The 17,800-nt window shown below is 39.8% G+C and overlaps 1 protein-coding gene across 39 annotated transcripts in view; it reads left to right on the top strand.

Annotated features, from left to right (window-relative positions):
• LOC18442073 (transcriptional regulator family protein) overlaps positions 1-16,004 on the top strand; it is a 33,654-nt gene extending 17,650 nt beyond the window's left edge. For 22 of the 39 annotated variants that reach the window (XM_088868686.1, XM_011627898.3, XM_088868682.1 and 19 more), the window contains 5 exons: positions 1,788-1,989; positions 2,912-3,043; positions 3,464-3,570; positions 3,689-3,807; positions 15,595-16,004. In XM_088868686.1, the coding sequence (XP_088724812.1) occupies positions 1,788-1,989; positions 2,912-3,043; positions 3,464-3,570; positions 3,689-3,807; positions 15,595-15,661 (627 nt within the window). In that variant the 3' untranslated portion in view covers positions 15,662-16,004. Of the gene's footprint in view, positions 1-1,787; positions 1,990-2,835; positions 3,044-3,463; positions 3,571-3,688; positions 3,808-15,594 lie in introns of all 39 variants that reach the window. The other 17 variants (XM_088868695.1, XM_088868698.1, XM_088868690.1 and 14 more) reach the window with 2 other exon arrangements.
• The last annotated feature ends 1,796 nt before the right edge of the window (positions 16,005-17,800 follow it).

Here is a 17,800-nt window from a genome sequence, read left to right as displayed (position 1 = left end):
AATACTCCACATAATAATATGAACTATCACTGTTTTTTATGGTTATTTTAAAGGGAAAAGTTTATATAGAGCCGAGGCTCTAAACAATCAAATTCGAGCCTACCTCAAAAATTTCACTAGAAGATATTGTTTTGATGCCCAAATATCTTCAAATTCATCATCTCGATATCAAGATGCATGGACATGATAAAAAAATGGATTTCAAGTTTTTGAAATAGTGTATTTTATAACGCACTTTTGGACCGTCAAATTTTAAGATTTTCAAGTTTTCATAGATCTCTCGATCTACATTATTTTTGAAGCTTTAAACTTTTGTAAATAAAGATGAAAATATATTTTAAGGCTATCAAAAAGATTTTCGGTATTGAAACCATATTTCTTGACACTATTTGAAGATAGGCTCTAATTTGATTGTTTAGAGCTTAGGCTCTATACAAACCGCACCCTATTTTTAATGTTGTTTTTTATGTTTATTTTAGATTTGGGGGTAGTGGATTCATAAATTTTGTAATTGATTTTATGATACTCTGTATTTCTTATCTTTGATGCCATGCAACTGTTTTGGTTGATTATTTTGCTAGAGGTGATGGATACTCTAGTTCTTTATCTCTAAAGCCTAAACAAATCCAATTTGATGCGTATAACATTAACTTACAAATCCAATTGACACTAAGAAGAGCTTGGATAGAAGAGGTTTTTTGGATAGAATTAATTAGGAAACATAAATAATAATATAATAAAGCTTGGATAGAAGACGTTTCTTGGATAGAATTAATTAGGAAACATAAATAATAATATAATGAAATCGTTATAAAAGCATTATTAACGTACAAATCCATTCTTCTTGCTTGATCTATTGTGGACAAACTATTCTTCCATGTATGGATTAAATTGGTTAATTATCAAGTCTCCAGGTTTGATAACTTCTAGGTGGTACCAAACACAGGTTCCCAGGCTCCCTCTAAATTTCAGACAAGTTACCAAACACCATACCTTCCAGTACTAGAAGCCAAAACATAGGGAGAAGGAACTTCCAGGTTCCAGATAACAACCAACTTCCAGTTGTCAAACAGACCCTAAAGGTTTTAATATTGAATTATAGATATCTATTCTTGTGCCCTATATTGTTGGATTGAAACATTCATAATTACCTTATGTAAGGTGTTGACACTCAACCTCTGCAAGATACTCCCTCATTTAGCTTCATGTTCTTTGTCCTCCAGCGCCTCTATATGCTACGTTTCTGCAATTAATCCAATTGGAATGAAACAACAAACTTAGCTGAGTTTACTGTAAGAATGGATAAGCTGTGCTTGCCATGCTTGACTAAGTTATGCTTGCTAATGGAGGTTTTGAGGCATCATGTAGCTTTTAAGTCTTAGATTGTTTTTTTGGTCTTTCAAAAAAATGCTGGACTTAGGTGCATAGATTGGATATTATGTAGCTTCAGTTGTGCTTCTTCACTAGGCTGAATGGCTTGTCTTAATAAGGTTTTTCACGCATGCAAGGAAATTTTCTTTTTCATCATATGCATTTCCTTGTTTTCTATATTGGTTGATTCCTACTGTATTTGTTGTTTGATGACTTTTGTAGTGGTTTTGTTTTTTTCCTCCATAGGTTTGTGGCGTATTTTCCAACTTACATTATGAGCTTTTTCAGTTACCTGGGGCCCTCAGTTGTGCTTGATATTTGTTCAAATGACTGAGTGTTGAAGAAAAGTGTTCCTCTGATGGTTTCCCTGGCATTGCAAGTTCTTAAATTGACTGAACTATGGATTTCTGTGGCAGGATAAAATCAATAATTTTCTTCGGCTAAAAAGTGGTGGAAGGAGTTTCAATGAAGAATTGCGTAAGTCAAAGGGTTATAGAAATCCTGACTTCTTGCAACATGCTGTGAAATACGAAGAAATAGATCAGATTGGGTCCTGCTTCAGTAAAGATGTTTTTGACCCTCATGGATATGACAATAGTGATTTTTATGATGCCATTGGTAAGAAACAGTTAACTTTTACATTTTCTGCTGGAAAAATTTATTATTATGTTTCCTATGACCATTGATTTAAGGGAAAGTATAGAATGAGACCATTTAATAGAGCAGAATTGGGAAAAGGCTAAAATGATGATGATAGAATGAGACCATTTACCTTTAGTACAAGGTGGTCACATTAATCTTGACCATTGGATGTAAAATTGGGTGGCTGCAATTATTCCATTGACCAAGTTCAAAGTTCAAAAGAAATTTTTTCGAACTTTGTGACACATCCAAACTCTCAAATTTCATATGGGATGGTTGTAAGTAATTGTGACCACCTTATATTAAAGGTAAATGGCCTCATTGTATACAATCCCTTGATTTAAAATGAGTTTCGAGTTGTAGAGCTTCCCTGAAAAGTCTCCTTGCCTGGTGAACAAATTTTGCAAATGAAAAACTCGGGCTATATCCAAGTTTTTGGTGATTTATAATATTTTATATTAAGTTTGATGAATGCATTTTGGTTTTAATGCGGCATCACTTACATTGAACTTGGAATAATTTTCACATGAACCTTAAGTGATGAGCAGCGAATGCTTCCCACAATAAATGTTCAATTTTATTTTTATTTTTCAAGAATTCTTCACACGAGAATTTAAAAAACTGAGTTTTTCTGAAGTCACTGAGATCCAACTCCATGAGTATACTTGTTTTTGGCCATGAGAGTCAGCCTCTGAGTTTCAGTTTTTGAATGATATGTTTGATTGTAACTGAAAATTTCTTTTACAAATAGAAACGTTAACCGACTTTTTGTCTCTTTATTGCTCACTTATCCTTGGCAAGATGGGAACTGTATTTGTCTAGGTATGCCATGATGGTCTTGTGAAGAGATATCATATAAGTTATGGGTTATGGCCTTTTTTTTTTTTAATGTTTGAAGAGGCTGACATGAAGCGTGAGATGGAAAAGAAGGAACAGGAAAGGAAAAAAAGTCAAAGAGTTGAATTTGCTCAAGGAGGTACACAAGCTGGATCAATGCTACCTCAACCAAAGATCGGTGTGCAAATCCCTGGTAATGAGAAGGAGTGATCTATTATTAGTCAAAGAAAGTTGTCATGTTTTAAGTCATCATCATCATCCCAAGCCTTATTCCAATTAATTGGCATCAACTACATGAATCATGTTCCTCCATTCTTCTCTAATAGGTTTAGGATTCATGATAAGATATGGCAAAGTTGTGTGCTGGTTGCCTACCTTACACAACCCACCTCCTATATCCAGGCTTGGGACGGGTTAAGGGACAATTTAAGATCCTCGCCCTTCTCAGACCAATGTCCTGTTTTAAGATCAATTAGTAAATTCTTTAATATGTTCATTATTGTGTTAAATTTATTGTTTTGACCTGATTACTGAAGATTTTGGTTTATGAATCTAATGATAGGTTATATGTACTTGCCAAAATCATGTTTGTTCTGATTTTTTGTTGATTTAGGTGTTCCATCTATTCCAGCAAGTATGTCCTCACTTCTTGCTGCTGCACCAGCTCCTGATGCTTTGGCTAGAGAGGGCAGGCAGAACAAGAAAACAAAGTGGGACAAGGTTTTGTACATGGAAGAGTGGCTCCAAATATGCTTTTAGGGGTTGTATCCTAGAGAAGAGACATTTTATCTCTATGAGAAACTAACCGCTGCTCATCTTTCCTGCATAACTGATGTAGGTGGATGGTGATAGGAGGATTCCCTTAGCCACTGGAGGGCAGGATGCTGTGTCTACAGTCAGTGCACATGCAGCGCTATTATCTGCTGCAAATGCTGGGGCAGGATATACTGCTTTTGCGTGCGTATTTCTATCATTGTTTACGTGGCATCCTCATAAAGTCATTGTTCCCTTAAATTAAGAAATTGTTGCATAAAAGTAACACCTAATCAAGCTGAATATTTTGCATTTACAGTATTACAACTTTTTATAGTGAATAGTCATCATAGTTTACATAGCATCCTCTTTAATTCATTGTTCTTTTAATCTTAGGAACAATCGTGTAAAAATAAGACCGATTCTGAATGTGCTTACAGTCTCATAATCTCTTATGGGCTTATGATCTTGCTCATTTTACAGTCTTATAATCTCTTATGGGCTTATGACCTCGTGCCATGGGAGGAAGTCTAGGACCTTGAAAAACCAAATAATTCCACAACATGACCAGGAAGAAGGGTGGATTATGATGGTTCAGATGAAGGGCAAACATAGAAAGCATGGACAAAATAGGTTTGCAAGGGCATATAGTTCTCAGCATACTTAACAGACTTCCCAACTGCCATATCAGAAACAGATCTGACAAGAAAGTGCTCATTCCAAGCAAACGAACAATCGCACATTTGAATGGGAGCCACATGTCAAACACTTGGCTTACCAGAATACCCATTTTTCCACATCCACCACATCATTGCAAACCTCATAAAATACACCAACTTTCACGGTTTCTATCCAAACCATTAAAGAAACACTGCCCTTAGTAACTGACCCTCTGCCTCTTGCCACTTGGCACCATTCCTCAATAAATGACACCAGACAACCCCTTCAGAAATGCACCACCTATACCCAGAGACTTAATTAAGCAGCTGCTACCAGTCGCCCAAGTTTCAAATATGCCGCCCAATCCACCATCCAGCTTCTCTTGGCATTTAAGGATGCAGCAACCTTGACAACAACCCCAATCACTACATCAGAACATAGTTCCTTGTGCCTACTTCACCACAACCAAACCCCCCAACCAACATCAGCCCGTTGCTTGAACCTCAAACTTCCCATACAACGTCTTCTCTATCAACTCCAAGTAACTGGTCACCTCTTAGAAAAGATGAGACCAATTGGTGGATGAGAATCCTTGAGACATCAAATACAGGAGGCCTCAGTCGCACCAAGTAGAAATCTTGTTAATGGAGGTCTCTAGATCTAGGCATGCCCGTGGCCTGGCTTACTCCTAAAATTCAAATTTCCCTTAAGCTTCCACCTAAAGAACTTCCTCCTCCCCGTTCCTGACAAGTATGTCATCAAGTACTATCACAAATGAAGTTCCGGACAATGCTGATTGCCAAATGGACAGGCAAGACCTTAAGTCCTGAAATTCCCAAGCTAAAGCATCAAATATTAAAATGGCCTCATTTCAATCACCCCTTTCGCTGCATCCCTCTCCTACAAGCTGCCTCAAAACCGTACTTCTACAAACACTAGGGCCTCCCTGTTTGCTTCTCAGCTGGCCAACAAAGACTCCAAAATGATGCGTAGGCAGCAGGCTTCCCCTTCCCCACCACATCATCCCCTTTCAACCCAAGCCTCCACCCACTTCAGCTTCCAGGGTCACCCACTCTCCCAAGCTTTGACTCTTTAACTATTCCACCTATGCGAACCACAGGACTTGCTCTTTTACCTCCCTCAACTTGCTTCCCCTGCAACACACCTTTCCTTTCCCCATTTATCATGATCTCTCTGACTCCCAAATGTTGCAAAGGCTGTGTGCTACCCCTTTACCACCATGTCATCTCCTTTCAACCCAAGCCTCCATCCATCTCAGCTTCCAGGGCCAGCCCACTCTCCCAAGGCCAGCCTCTTTTACGATTCCAGCTATCCCAACCACATGACCTGCTCTTTTACCTCCCTCGTCTTGCTTCCCATTCAACATACCTTTCCCCTCCCCATTTATCATGATCTCTCCTTCTCCAAGTCCTCCACGTTTCCCCTACCCCTTGATCATGAGACCCTCCTTTATCTCGATTCCCCCTATCTTTATCCCTATCCCTATATGAGTTCCAAGAATCATCTTTTCGGAAACCTTTGTTCCTGATTTCCCTGAGCAATCTTGCTATGCCACCCCTTTCTTCACTAAGTTAGCACGGGGTTTGAGTGTGTACCTGCTGTATTAATATGAGAAACACGTATAAGTTTATATGCAAGAAAGAAAAGTAGGCAGCATAGGAAGTTTTTGTGTACAAGTATCTCCACTACAATGCTCACTTAAAGCTCTCGGTGTCAAGGGAAAGTTTCCATCTCTCATAGATAAGGCTATTGCTCTTATTCTTTGGGATTGGTATGTGAGTGTATGGAATTCTATTTTGATTTTTCAAAGTTATTTTCTCCCTTCACCACTTGAATGGATTGATTTCGAATTTCTTTCGCCTTTTTGTTCTTTTCATGGCAATTTACCCTATGATGATAAGGAGAGCTGCCCTTTTTATTAACAAACTTATTAGAAAATTGTTTGTTGTACCAATTAGCTTTCGAGGTCTTGGTTACATGTAGCGGCTATTGATTATTGAATCTCCATAATACTATTTTGTGAATGTGATGGGCAAAATTACAAGTGGTGAATAGGCGGTCATGGCTCTGAATTTTACTTTTACACATGTCACATATTTTATCCACTTGAAGACCCCATCTTTGGATTTTATCATTTGTGAGAACCCTATTTGGTGCACCAACCAAGAGAACCATGATGCCGTAGGAGAAATAAGGTTTTTTCCCATGACCTTTAGGATATTGTTTTTACTTCCATGCTCTCGAATTACTTCATGGACACTCTTGAGGGAGAAGTATCCAACTTGAGAGGGAATCCAACTGATCTCTTCAACTCCATCATTGCTACACTACTCTATGAGAACGCTCACCTTGATGGACATGGTGCCAGGCATGCCTTTCCCATCCCAAGAATTTCTACTTGTGGTGCTAGAGTCCCACAAATGGTGCTTCCGACAAAGAATCTTCCCATTTGCGACCTCCTTTCCCAGCTTGGTTAGTAGAGCCAAGTCAATTACCTAATTGTTATGATATGAAAGCCGCCTTCACTCTTTGGTTTACAAGTTGAGGTTCATTTGACCAGGCTTGGTGTTTTCGGTTAGTTTGGTTACCCCACAAAAAGGCCCTTTGGAGCTTCTCAAGATTGTTGGTTGTGGTGGAGGGAACTTCTTATACAGAACACTAGTGGTGAAGGAATGGGGTGAGCTAGGTATTTTTTAGGTTTAGTCTTCCTGAGTATGAATGTGTTTTACTTTTCTAACTTTTAAGCCTAGACCTGAATTTTTCAAGTAAAGGTTGGCTAAGATGGTTCGTGAGATTTTCTTTGAACAGTGGCAAACCGAGGTAAGTTGAGGGTAGTTCGGAGGGGTGCAGTTCAAAATAGCACTTAAAAAAAAGAGTCAATTTTGTAAAGTTAGTGGAATGGAGGAAAAATATGCTGGTTTTGGAGTCGTTTTTTGGAGTCCTGATAGGTTTTGAAGTGTCCTGACAGGTTTTGAAGTGTTCTAGGGACGCTTCAAGGGATTGGTGAATTTGTGGGTGGACTTTTCCAAAGACCAGAAGGTCATCTACATAGAGTAAGTGTGAAGGGGTGGGGTGATTCTTGGAATCTTGGGTGGTATGCATTTCCATTTTCTAGCCTCTTTATCACTGATCTGCTGAAGCATTCCATTGCTAGCATGAAGTGATAATGATAGAGTGGTTCTCCCTTAGTCCATTTTGTTGGTTGAAGTAATCAAAGTGGGTCCCATATAGAATTACAGAGTACTTGAGGATAGTGATGCACGTAATGATCCAGCTGATGTAGACCACTCCAAAACCGTATCCTTTTATTTTGTTCAAGATGAAGTCCCACTTAACCTCATCAAAAACCTTGTAGAGGTCATTCATAAGGCAAAAAGAGCTTTTTCAGTTGTTATTGGTCATACTATTAATAAGTTCATCAGCTATTAAGGCTTGCTTAAAATGCCCCACCCCTGAAGGAAGTCCTTGGTTTGGGTTAATGTAAATTCATGGGCTATTAAGGCTTGCTTAAAAATGCTCTGACCTTGAAGGAGCCCCTTGGTGTGGGTTAACGATACGATTTAGGACTAATTTGAGCTTATTCACGACAATTTTGCTGATCACCTTATAGATGACATAGCAAAGGCTGATAGGCCTAAAATCAGTCATGAAAAGGAAACCTCTTTTTCGATATCAGAGTGATGAATGTTGAGTTTATGTTTTGTGTTATGTTTTGCCTTTTGAAGTCTCTTTTAATGGCTTGGATGATTTCAGGGCCAATTATGTGCCCCATACTTGGGTATGGGAATGGGAACGGGGAACGGTTTTGGGATCGGGGGCGGGATTGGCGGATCGTAGCTATACTGAAGATCCTTGTGTTAGGGATTGATGCCCATGCAACCTCAAAGGTCGGGATCGAGATCCCTGTGTGTTGGGGATCGAGCTCCTTTATCACATAGGATCGATAATTATTATATAAAGGTGCAAGATCCTATACGTAAGAAGCAAAGTTCCCAAGGGCTTTTTTTTGAGTTTCTTAACTCAGGGAGCGCATTACGAAAAGTGATCCAAATTATTATGTAGTGAGGAATAACTTTTATAGGAGCGAGTCCCATTGTCTTAGAACATGAGTTCCTCGTGTAGGTAATAACGATCCGTGGCTTTAAAATGTATCTCCCGGCGTTGTTAACCAATAACATGTAGGCTTAGTCCTTCTATGAAATAAATAAGGAACTTTAAAGCGATCCCATATTGGTGGGATCTTGATGCCATTTATGGCGATGCTTGTGTTCTGTTATTTTGGAATCTAGATCCTAATGCACTATGGAGCACGAATCATAAACTAGGGAACTAGATCCCGTAATGTTAAGGAACATAAAATTAAATTGTAAGGCACTCGTTCCCTTATAAGATGGAGAGAGATCCCAAAAGCACTAAATTGAGTTTTAGACAAGATCCACTCCGGGATCGAGAGAATTGAGGTTCTGCAAGGGATCGCCAAGCAAGGGAGGAGATCTGGTAACTATGATGAGCCCAAAGCCCAGGGGATTTGTTGTGGCTCATGATAGTTTTGGTGATCTCTTCTGAAGAAACATCCTTCTATAGAAGGGAGTTTTCTTCTAAAAAATTTGTGAATCATAGTGTTCTTGGGGCATATCTTAGATGGCCTGGCCGGACCCAAGGAGATTGGTAATGAAGTAGCCTTGTTCACTATGTCTTCGATATTTTTGGGAATTAAGCCTTCTTGTTTTTGAGTTGAATAGTGGACCTGCACCTTGTAGACATGGTTTCTTAGAGAAAGAATTTGGTACAAGATTCCCTTGACGGAGCCAATTTTTTCTCGACTTTTGATGCCATAAGTTTTGTTAGTGAGTACTTGGAAAGCTCTCCTCAGAACTTCTTTTTGTACACAATTGATTGTTCAGACTCAAGTTTGTCTTGCATCAGTTGTAGTTTGTTCTCCAATTGCCCTACTGATTGTTGGAGTAAACCAAATTTCATTGGATTCCACTTTTTTAGGGCTTTCTTATGGGAATCCTTATTGCTGCTCAACCCTTAATTCATTACCCCGACATTTTTTTTTGTTTTTGATTTCCTTGCGTTCTCTGTGCTCAATCCACATGTTGAAGACCCCAGTCTATTAGTTGTTCAATTTGGAGTTGGATGGGGTTACCATTTGAGATGGGATTATTAGTGAAGTCTAGTGGAGCGCAAAATTTTAGAGTCAAGGAAACATCTTAGCAAATGTTTGGAGATCAGAATTATGTCTCGTTTTTCATAGATGGAGCCACTTCCTGCTTGATTATTTCTGCACGAGTATTTGTAGGACCATTTCCCTAAGTCTAAAAGATCGCAGTATGGATCATGTCTAGGAGGTCAATTCTATGTTTCTAGGTTGCCCACTGCTTTTTCCATGTTCATGAACAAGGATATTGAAATCCTTGTCCACCAAACATGTTTTTGTGTTGAAATTAAGGATTAAACTTGTGGCATAAATTACTAGAAATGCTCTGCCCCTGAATGTCTTCTAGATTGCACAGGTTGCCCTTCTCAATTTGGTTAGGAGATCTACTCATAGAATACCTAGCCCAAGCACCCTGCCCCCTGCCCCTAAAAGACAACCACAAACTCTTTAATGAAGATCATCATTTGGAATTTTCGAGGATTGGGCCACCAAGATAAAACAAACATAATTAGATCTCCAGTTCAGACCCATAACCCACACGTCCTTTGCCAAGTATGGGGGGGAAGACCTAGTCAACATGTCACATGTGGGGGACTTCGGGAGGTATCTAGGTCATTTAAGACCCATTTTCACACGCCCTTCAAACCAGCACTATCATGGCATTCAGAGTTATTCTTTGAGGACTATTTTGGCTGTCGACTGACCTAACTGACCTGAAAATAGGGGAACCCTTTGGCCTGAACTTGAATCCTCTGCACCTATCCCCACGACCCCTTGGTTGCTTGATGGTGATCTCAACGTCATTCTCTGGGTGAATGAGACAGTTGAATGACCAGTAGTATGAAAGCATTCCCTAGTTTTATTTAGAACTTCGTTGGAACCTAGGCTCACTAAAATTGGCAGATTCCTAATGTCCAGGAAATGGAAATCAGCTGTTTCTTGAACCCCATGTTACTGCCGCACCAAAACCACCTCAGACTAAACCTTTCAGATATGAACAAAGCTGGAATAAGGAGCCCCACTTTCCCACCTACCTCCCACAGCCATGGTCTTCTTTTAATATTGAAGGCTGTTGGGGGTTCCGCCTGAACAAAAATTTGCAGTTGCTTAAAAGCTCTCTCAAGTTTTAGAGCAAGTAGTCACATGGAAATTTGCATGATAGGAAAGAGTCCATGAGGCAGGATATCCATGCCTAAGACACCATAGGAGGATCTAGAACTCTAACCCTCCAAGATAGGGAGCAAAGAATGTCAGCAAAAAACAGCCTCCAAACCATCCTTAAACAGGAAGAAATTTACTGGTGTCAAAGATTGTGCCTAAAGGTTGGTGATAGAAACACAATCTTCTTCTATAAATTAGGTCGACTGCCAATGTACGTTCAATTTGATTATCCAATTCACCTTTGGAAATTAACAGTTGATGATCCTCAACAAGTGAAGACGATTATCATTAGATACTTCAAAAAATGTTTCTCCAGAAAAATGGGTCCCAAACTTACGATGTCCAGCATTGGTTCCCTTAACCATAGAGGAGGCAAAGCTTGAAAGGCCTTTCTGGAAGATGAGATTAGGAGGGCAATAACAGAGCTAGGCCAGGACAAGGCATAGGGACCGGATGGTTTTTTTGGTTGCAATCTTTAGCAACCATTGCAATGCATTTACTCCACACATCCTGGCCCTTTTTTAATGAATTTTACCACAAAGGGAGGATGCATAGAGGAATGAGTGCCACTCCCTTTGCTTTGGTACCAAATTGGAAGGCGTTGAACATCTAAGGGACTTCCGCCTGATAAAGTGTACTGAACAGCTCTTTTAAAATTCTTACGAAGGTCCTAGCTTCGTGCCTGAAGGAGGTTCTCAACAAGGTTGTTTCATATCCTCAATCGGCATTGATAGCGACTAGGCAAATCTTTAATGGGGCATTTTGGCACACAGACAGTCCATTCCATTTCTATCAGGCCATTCTGGTTGTCAGCTTAGATTAGAAGGCATAGAACCATGTTGATTGGTCTGTGCTAGATGAAGCCCTTGGAGAAATGGCACTCGATCAGCAGTGGCCTGCTTGTGTCCAAGGATGAATTACATCACTCTGTTTCATTTTTCCTAATTAACAGGTCCCCAGAAGCTTTCTTTGAAGCGACAAGGGAGACACTCTCTCCCTTCCTATTTGCAAGTGTGGCTGAAGTCTTCTCCCAATCCATCTCCCAGTTCTATGAGAGAGGACTGTTACAGGCTTTCGATCATCTAGGAGGGGGCCTTAGGTACCACCTTTTGGATGCCTGTGACACCATTATTTATTGCAATGCCACCCGGAGCAATTGGATACTATGTGGGTTCTCCTTAAGTGCTGTGAGATCTCCCAGGGGAAGAAGGTGAATATGTCCAAAACAGAGATTGAGATTAGATTGTGGACCTTTAGGAATATCTCTAGCGACTAGTTTGGGTTGAGATACTTCCATCCTAATACGCAGGCCTTCCCTTATGCATAGGCCAACCTAGAAAGTTTCTTTCGGACCAAATTGTTGAATGCTTCCATTGCTGGTTGGTAACATGGAAGGGATGCACCCTTTCTTTTGGGGCCTGCATGACCTTAATCAGAGCAGCGCTCTCTCATCAACATCATCGTCAAAGCCTTTTCCAAACTAATTGGGATCGGCTACACGAATCCTGGTCTGCCATTTTGCTCTATTAAGGGCCATACCCTCAGTGAGGCCATAAGACTCTGTATTTTTTCTCACTTCTTCCAACCGTGTCTTTTTGGGCCTACCCATTGCCCTTTTTGAGCCTTCCACTTGAACTAACTCTCACCTCCTAACAGGTACTGTACTGGGTCTGCACCACATATGGCTAGCCCACTTAAGTATACTTTTTTTCATCTATCGCCAATTGGTGCAAAGCGATGCTCTTTAATATCCTCATATTGAAAATGTCAATGTTCCACATGCGAACCTTGGTTTCCTCTAGGCTGCAAAAGCTGATGCAAGATTTCCTTTGGGATAGGAAGATAGCCGCAAGTTTCACCATGAAGCATGGGGAAGGTTTGTGGACACAAAAAATTTGGAGACTTAAGGATCATAGGTTGAAATAGGCAAATATGGCCCCCTTCTGTAAGTGGTGGTGTTGGTATTCCATGCAAGAGGATCACCTTAGATGGGAGGTCATTAAGGTACAGTATAGATGACTCAGTCTGATTCCCGAATGCCCCCTCATCGAGCATCTGGAGCATGGAAAAGCATTAGTCGTGCGAGGGAGCTATTTAAGGGAAATGTGAGATTTAGGTCAAGAAATGGTGAAAGAGTTCGCTTTTGAAAGGATCTATTGTTAAGGACTAAAATGCTACCAGGCTGGTGGCCTACCCTACTAAACTTAGCTTGCTACCCTAATACAATAGTTGCTAGAGCAGTGGAACTCAAAGGTGATGCAGTAATTTGGAAATCAACTTTCCAGTGACCCCTCCATGGTGACGAAATCATAGCAGTTGGGATAGGGAGTGGAATCAGGAATGGGAGTGGGATTGGAAGTATGGGATTTTGATAGCTATAAGCTCCCTATGGTCAGGATTGTTGTATGCGCACCTTGATGGGTCATTTGGGTCCCTGGATACACATATCCTGGATATGCCTCAAAACCTGGTTATGTGATATTTTGTATATTTAAAACCTGGTTTAGCAACAATGCTGTTTGTGTAGCTGCTGGAAGAACCCGGTATATAACAAATCCCCTGTTTGGCTCCACTAAGGTGGAAACCAAGTTTTGGCAGTTTGCTGTTGAACCAGTTTAGCTGTTCATTTCATAAGTCGTTGATTCCAAAGTAGTATATAGAAATAAGACATCTACAATATGTTAAATAAATTAGACAGTTCATATCATCTTTTTTAGATCATTTTATGGTAGAATTTTGATACTCTCAATCTCTCTCTACTCGTTATTGACGATTACTAAAAAAACTCGCTATAGAATAACATTGTAAATTTACAGAGGATGAAACACTTTAAACTCTTTCTATCTCTCACTCTCAATGTTTTTGATGATTATTAAAAGCATACCATAATTAGACATTCACAAATTATAGAGCATGATACACTTTAGCTGAAAGTCCACAATGTATCGATATTGAGAATCCATGTTCTAAGCTATTTCGAAATTACACATTTCTATCTATATCTGGTTATGACAATTGATGCCGGTGGTCACAATGTTGTCATCTTTTCTCATAGGCGATAACCCTATAAGGAATAGGTCTATTGACATACTCCACAGCCACAAGACGCGGCAAGGCTGCTTTGAGTTTCTTACTCTTCCTAAGATTTTCTTCCTTGTTATTGTTTGAAGACATCCTAAGATTTAGATCCTAGAGAGAAGAAGGTTCTAATACATGATGATCTAGTGTAGTATTCAAAATAATAGATAATCGAACAAGCATTCAATAACAAGTTCAAGAAGTCTCATTTTTCTCATTAAAGACCCACATACTCGTTCTCAAATAGTGAGGCTTCCAATAGAATCAACAAAATCCAGATCAATGCAAGACAGTTCATACATGCATGTGGAAAGTTCGAGACATTTCGACTCTAAGAGAAGGTGGTAATAACAGAGATCTAAGAGAAGAACGAAACCATGTAAAATTACTTAACCAATTTTGCTGCAAATAACTTGAATTACTTATGAGAATGACAGGTGTTGGGTCATGAGTTCTTGAGTCCAGTTATAAGATATTAATTTTCTCAAGACCCTACTTCCCATTATCCAAGAGAACTTGGCAACCATAATATTCTAGAACTAGAGACCCACATGCCAATATTCTCGTCAATAAACAATATAAGAACACACAAAAAAATAAAACATTACAAGAGTAAGCCAGAAAATCAGAAAAAATAGTATAGGAGCCCACATATCAGGAATAACATTATAAGAACCCATCAAATCAGAATTAACAGCCACAAAAAAAATAGCCCAAAAACGGCCATAAATACACTAAAAAAAGCCGTAAATCGAGTAAGTCACCCAAGAAAATCCATAAATAAAAGGGTTGCATTAAAGATGATGCAAATAAAAGATCCATCATCTCATGAAGAATAAAAGATCCAAGCTTTGCACGGATGACATACACTTAAACGAGAAGAAACCGGTTTCGTGCAATCGAAAAGTCATATTATCAAGAATAAAAATAACTCCAGATTGAGAAAGGATAAAGGAAACAATAGAAAAATCGAACAATAAAAAAACTGATTTACAGAGTGAGAATACTATAAAATATATAGAAACCCACTACCCCCCCCCCCCCTTCCCCCCCCACCCCCTACGCGCACACACACACACACCACCCCCCCCCCCCCCCACCCCCCAAAAAAAAAAAAAAAGAAAAAGAAGAAGATGATGAAAACCCATTAGTCTTTGTCGTCTGGTGGTTCATTCCCCCAAGTTTAAGAGGAATCTTTTTTCCCTCTTTTCACTAAACAAGTTCAGGACGAGCCTTGTGGTTGCCAAAATACCAGATTTGTTATTGTTCAAGTTCTGTTTATCTCAGTATATCCCATACTTGGTAGATAGGTTGCCATGGGTCCCTGCCCCCTCCAGAAACAACAATATGCAGTCTGCATATCTTTTATACTTATAATTTTTTAGAACAATATAGTCAATTACTTGAAAAAGAATATAGTCTAGGTTATTATCCCCAAACGGAAAGGCTAGGCATGTTAATTATTTCCGCTGAGTTATTCCTGCTCATATCATGGTTATAGATGCTATGTGTGCTTTGTTGGTGAAATTCGAGGAGAGGGTGGAGGATCATGAAGTGTTATCTTGAATTGATGTGGTGGATAAATAATTTTACCTTGTGTTTGTATGAGGCAGGGAGGCAAGAATAACATGTCTTGGGTTGTGAGCTAAATTCGGATTCTAACTGTACATCTATTTGAAGTTAATAATGAGCGTCACAATTTTTTTATTTATTTTTAATTGTTAATTGTAATAAATCTCACAAGTTAATGATTACATTTTTTATTAACCCATATGCTAGACTGTCATTGTCCTTATCCCATTGAATAGGACAATAGGCCAAAAGTAGATAGTTCTGGACCTCTTCTGGGTTCAAGAAGAGACCTCTTTCTCTCTCTCTCTTTCATGTTTTCTTGGTTTGGGTCACAGGCAACAGAAGAGAAGAGAAGCTGAGGAGAAGAGATCTCATGAAGGGAGATCAGAAAAGATATCATGAAGAAGTCACTAGGAATCAGGAGAAAGTTTTCCTCCTTTGCGCTTGAAAGTTGAAGTTTTGAGATGTGTTCGAGGCCTGGTCGAATGGACATGTTCCTACTCTCAGCCCTCTATGCAGTGGGTTTACAAACACCACCTGTCCCCTCCCCGGAGAAGAAAAAAAGGAACCTCGTCAATAAAAATTTACCTGTATGTACAGATGCGTTTGCATCAACTGTTAATTTTTTTTATCCAAAAATTTATTATAGAAGCAGTGCTTATCTTTGAGCAACCACTAAAGAAATATTGTTTTGCCTCTTCCCAATATGCACCTCATCCATAATGCAAGGACTTTGTTTCTTCAATTCTGAGCTAGTGGTAGTTTTCAGTTCTGTTTCGGAAATCAAGTGGTCATGGCTATTGCAGTGACTACTCTGCTTACGAATCACTGAAAAATTATTCGGGGATGGGCCTCACACCCTTACAATCTTTCTTTTCATGAATTCCAATGTTTGGGACTCACTAACTTTTGATTAAGGGGAAAGGAAGCACATGATTATCCCACATCTTTTAAGAAGACCAATGTGCCCCCATCTTTTCCAATTGCATGATGTTAAAAAAACATTCTGGTGTTTCTTTCAAAATTGAGACGGAAAGAAAGAGAGCAACTTGAGCTCACTGTTTTTCAATGAGAGAGGAAGCAGACAACTCACACTTCTTTAGAGAGAGAGAGAGAGGGGGAGAGCAACTCAAGGTCACTTCTCTTCATTGATTGAGGAAGCAAATTGAACTCCCACCTATGTAGGGAGAGACGGAGGATATTGGGCTCGAATTTATTTCTTCATTCTTTCTAGAGAGAGAAAGAGAGAGAGGGAGAGGGGGGGGGCTCACCTTTCATTTTGAGAGAGAGAGAAAGAGAGCGAGCGGGGGGACAGAGATTTCACGTTTCTTGAATGTGTAAGGTCCAAAGGGATCGTTCCCAAGCATAGAAGTGGTATATATTTTCTTAGAAAAAGTAAAGAAAGTACATGTTTTAAAGTGTGTAACATAAAGCCAAAATTGAGGAAATGAGCAAAGTTAAAGACGAGGATCGAGGGAAAAGTAAAGGAGCAGCAAAATGGGAAAACGATCGTAACAAAGAAATGATAAAGTGTTTAGACCGTGGACAATTTTTCATCTGGATTGCTATCTCTGAACATGTTTTTGACTCTGGACAAATTACAAAGGAGGGGGGATGCAGATTCCTAATCGTTGTATCATGTGCCGCAATGGAGCTAAATCCAACGCCACCTCTGCATCCATAAGGACCTTGCCGGAGAGGTTTGGGGTGACCTTCGGAAGGTCATGAGCAACTCCACAGTCTTTCCCTCAACTGTTCTTGTCCTTTTTGACAAGAACTGTTCTTGTCCTTTTTGACAAGAACTGTTCTTGTCCTTCCTCTCTTCCCCATGGCCTAAGTCCGGGTATCCTCCTGTGGAAAGCTGCTCTTTTGGATGATTCGGTTGGGGAGAAACAGCGAGGTGACTCATTTCGATGCCCTACAGGAAAGGTTCGCTCCCTGGTCATCTTTTGGCCACTAAACAATAAACCTTTCAAGCATTGCTCAATTATGGACTTCCACTAAAACTGGCGAGCAATGCTCTCTTTCCTATCCTTCGTATCCCTCGTATGTCTTTGTAGAGACCTCTGGACTGTGGCCGATCCGAGCTCAACTTTGATGGTGGCTGTTTAGGCAATCCAGCCCATTTTGCATCAGGGTTATCTTCCGAGACAAGGACGGCTGCACCATGTTCTCTTATTCTCGCTTTATCGGCCAAGCAGAGTCTAACACAATGGAGGGCATAACCTTCCTCTTTTTTTTGGGTAGATAAGTGGGGAATATAGGTCCCTAGGCATTTTTAGAATAATTAGTGGTTTTTTAACACGCAAGGGGGAATGGAAACCTAAATCGGTAGTTGAGGCTCAAGTGGTGCAACAACCACGACCTCAACCCCATTCCCCACAACCCTCCTCTTTGGCGTAAGGAACTTCAATCGCACTTGGGGCCCTTCCTGTAGCATGTTTGGTTCGCGTAAAAATATTTTCTAGAAAACATTTTCACGTGAAAAATTATCTCATAGGGTTAAATGTGGGAGTATTTTCATACCAATTAGTCTTATTG

This window comes from Amborella trichopoda, chromosome 6, assembly GCF_054954075.1.
Source record: "Amborella trichopoda isolate Santa Cruz 75 chromosome 6, AtrichopodaSantaCruz75HAP2 v2.0, whole genome shotgun sequence".
NCBI classification, from domain to species: domain Eukaryota; kingdom Viridiplantae; phylum Streptophyta; class Magnoliopsida; order Amborellales; family Amborellaceae; genus Amborella; species Amborella trichopoda.
The sequence above is the reverse complement of the archived record's forward strand: the minus strand, read 5'-3'. Positions and strand labels throughout refer to the sequence as shown.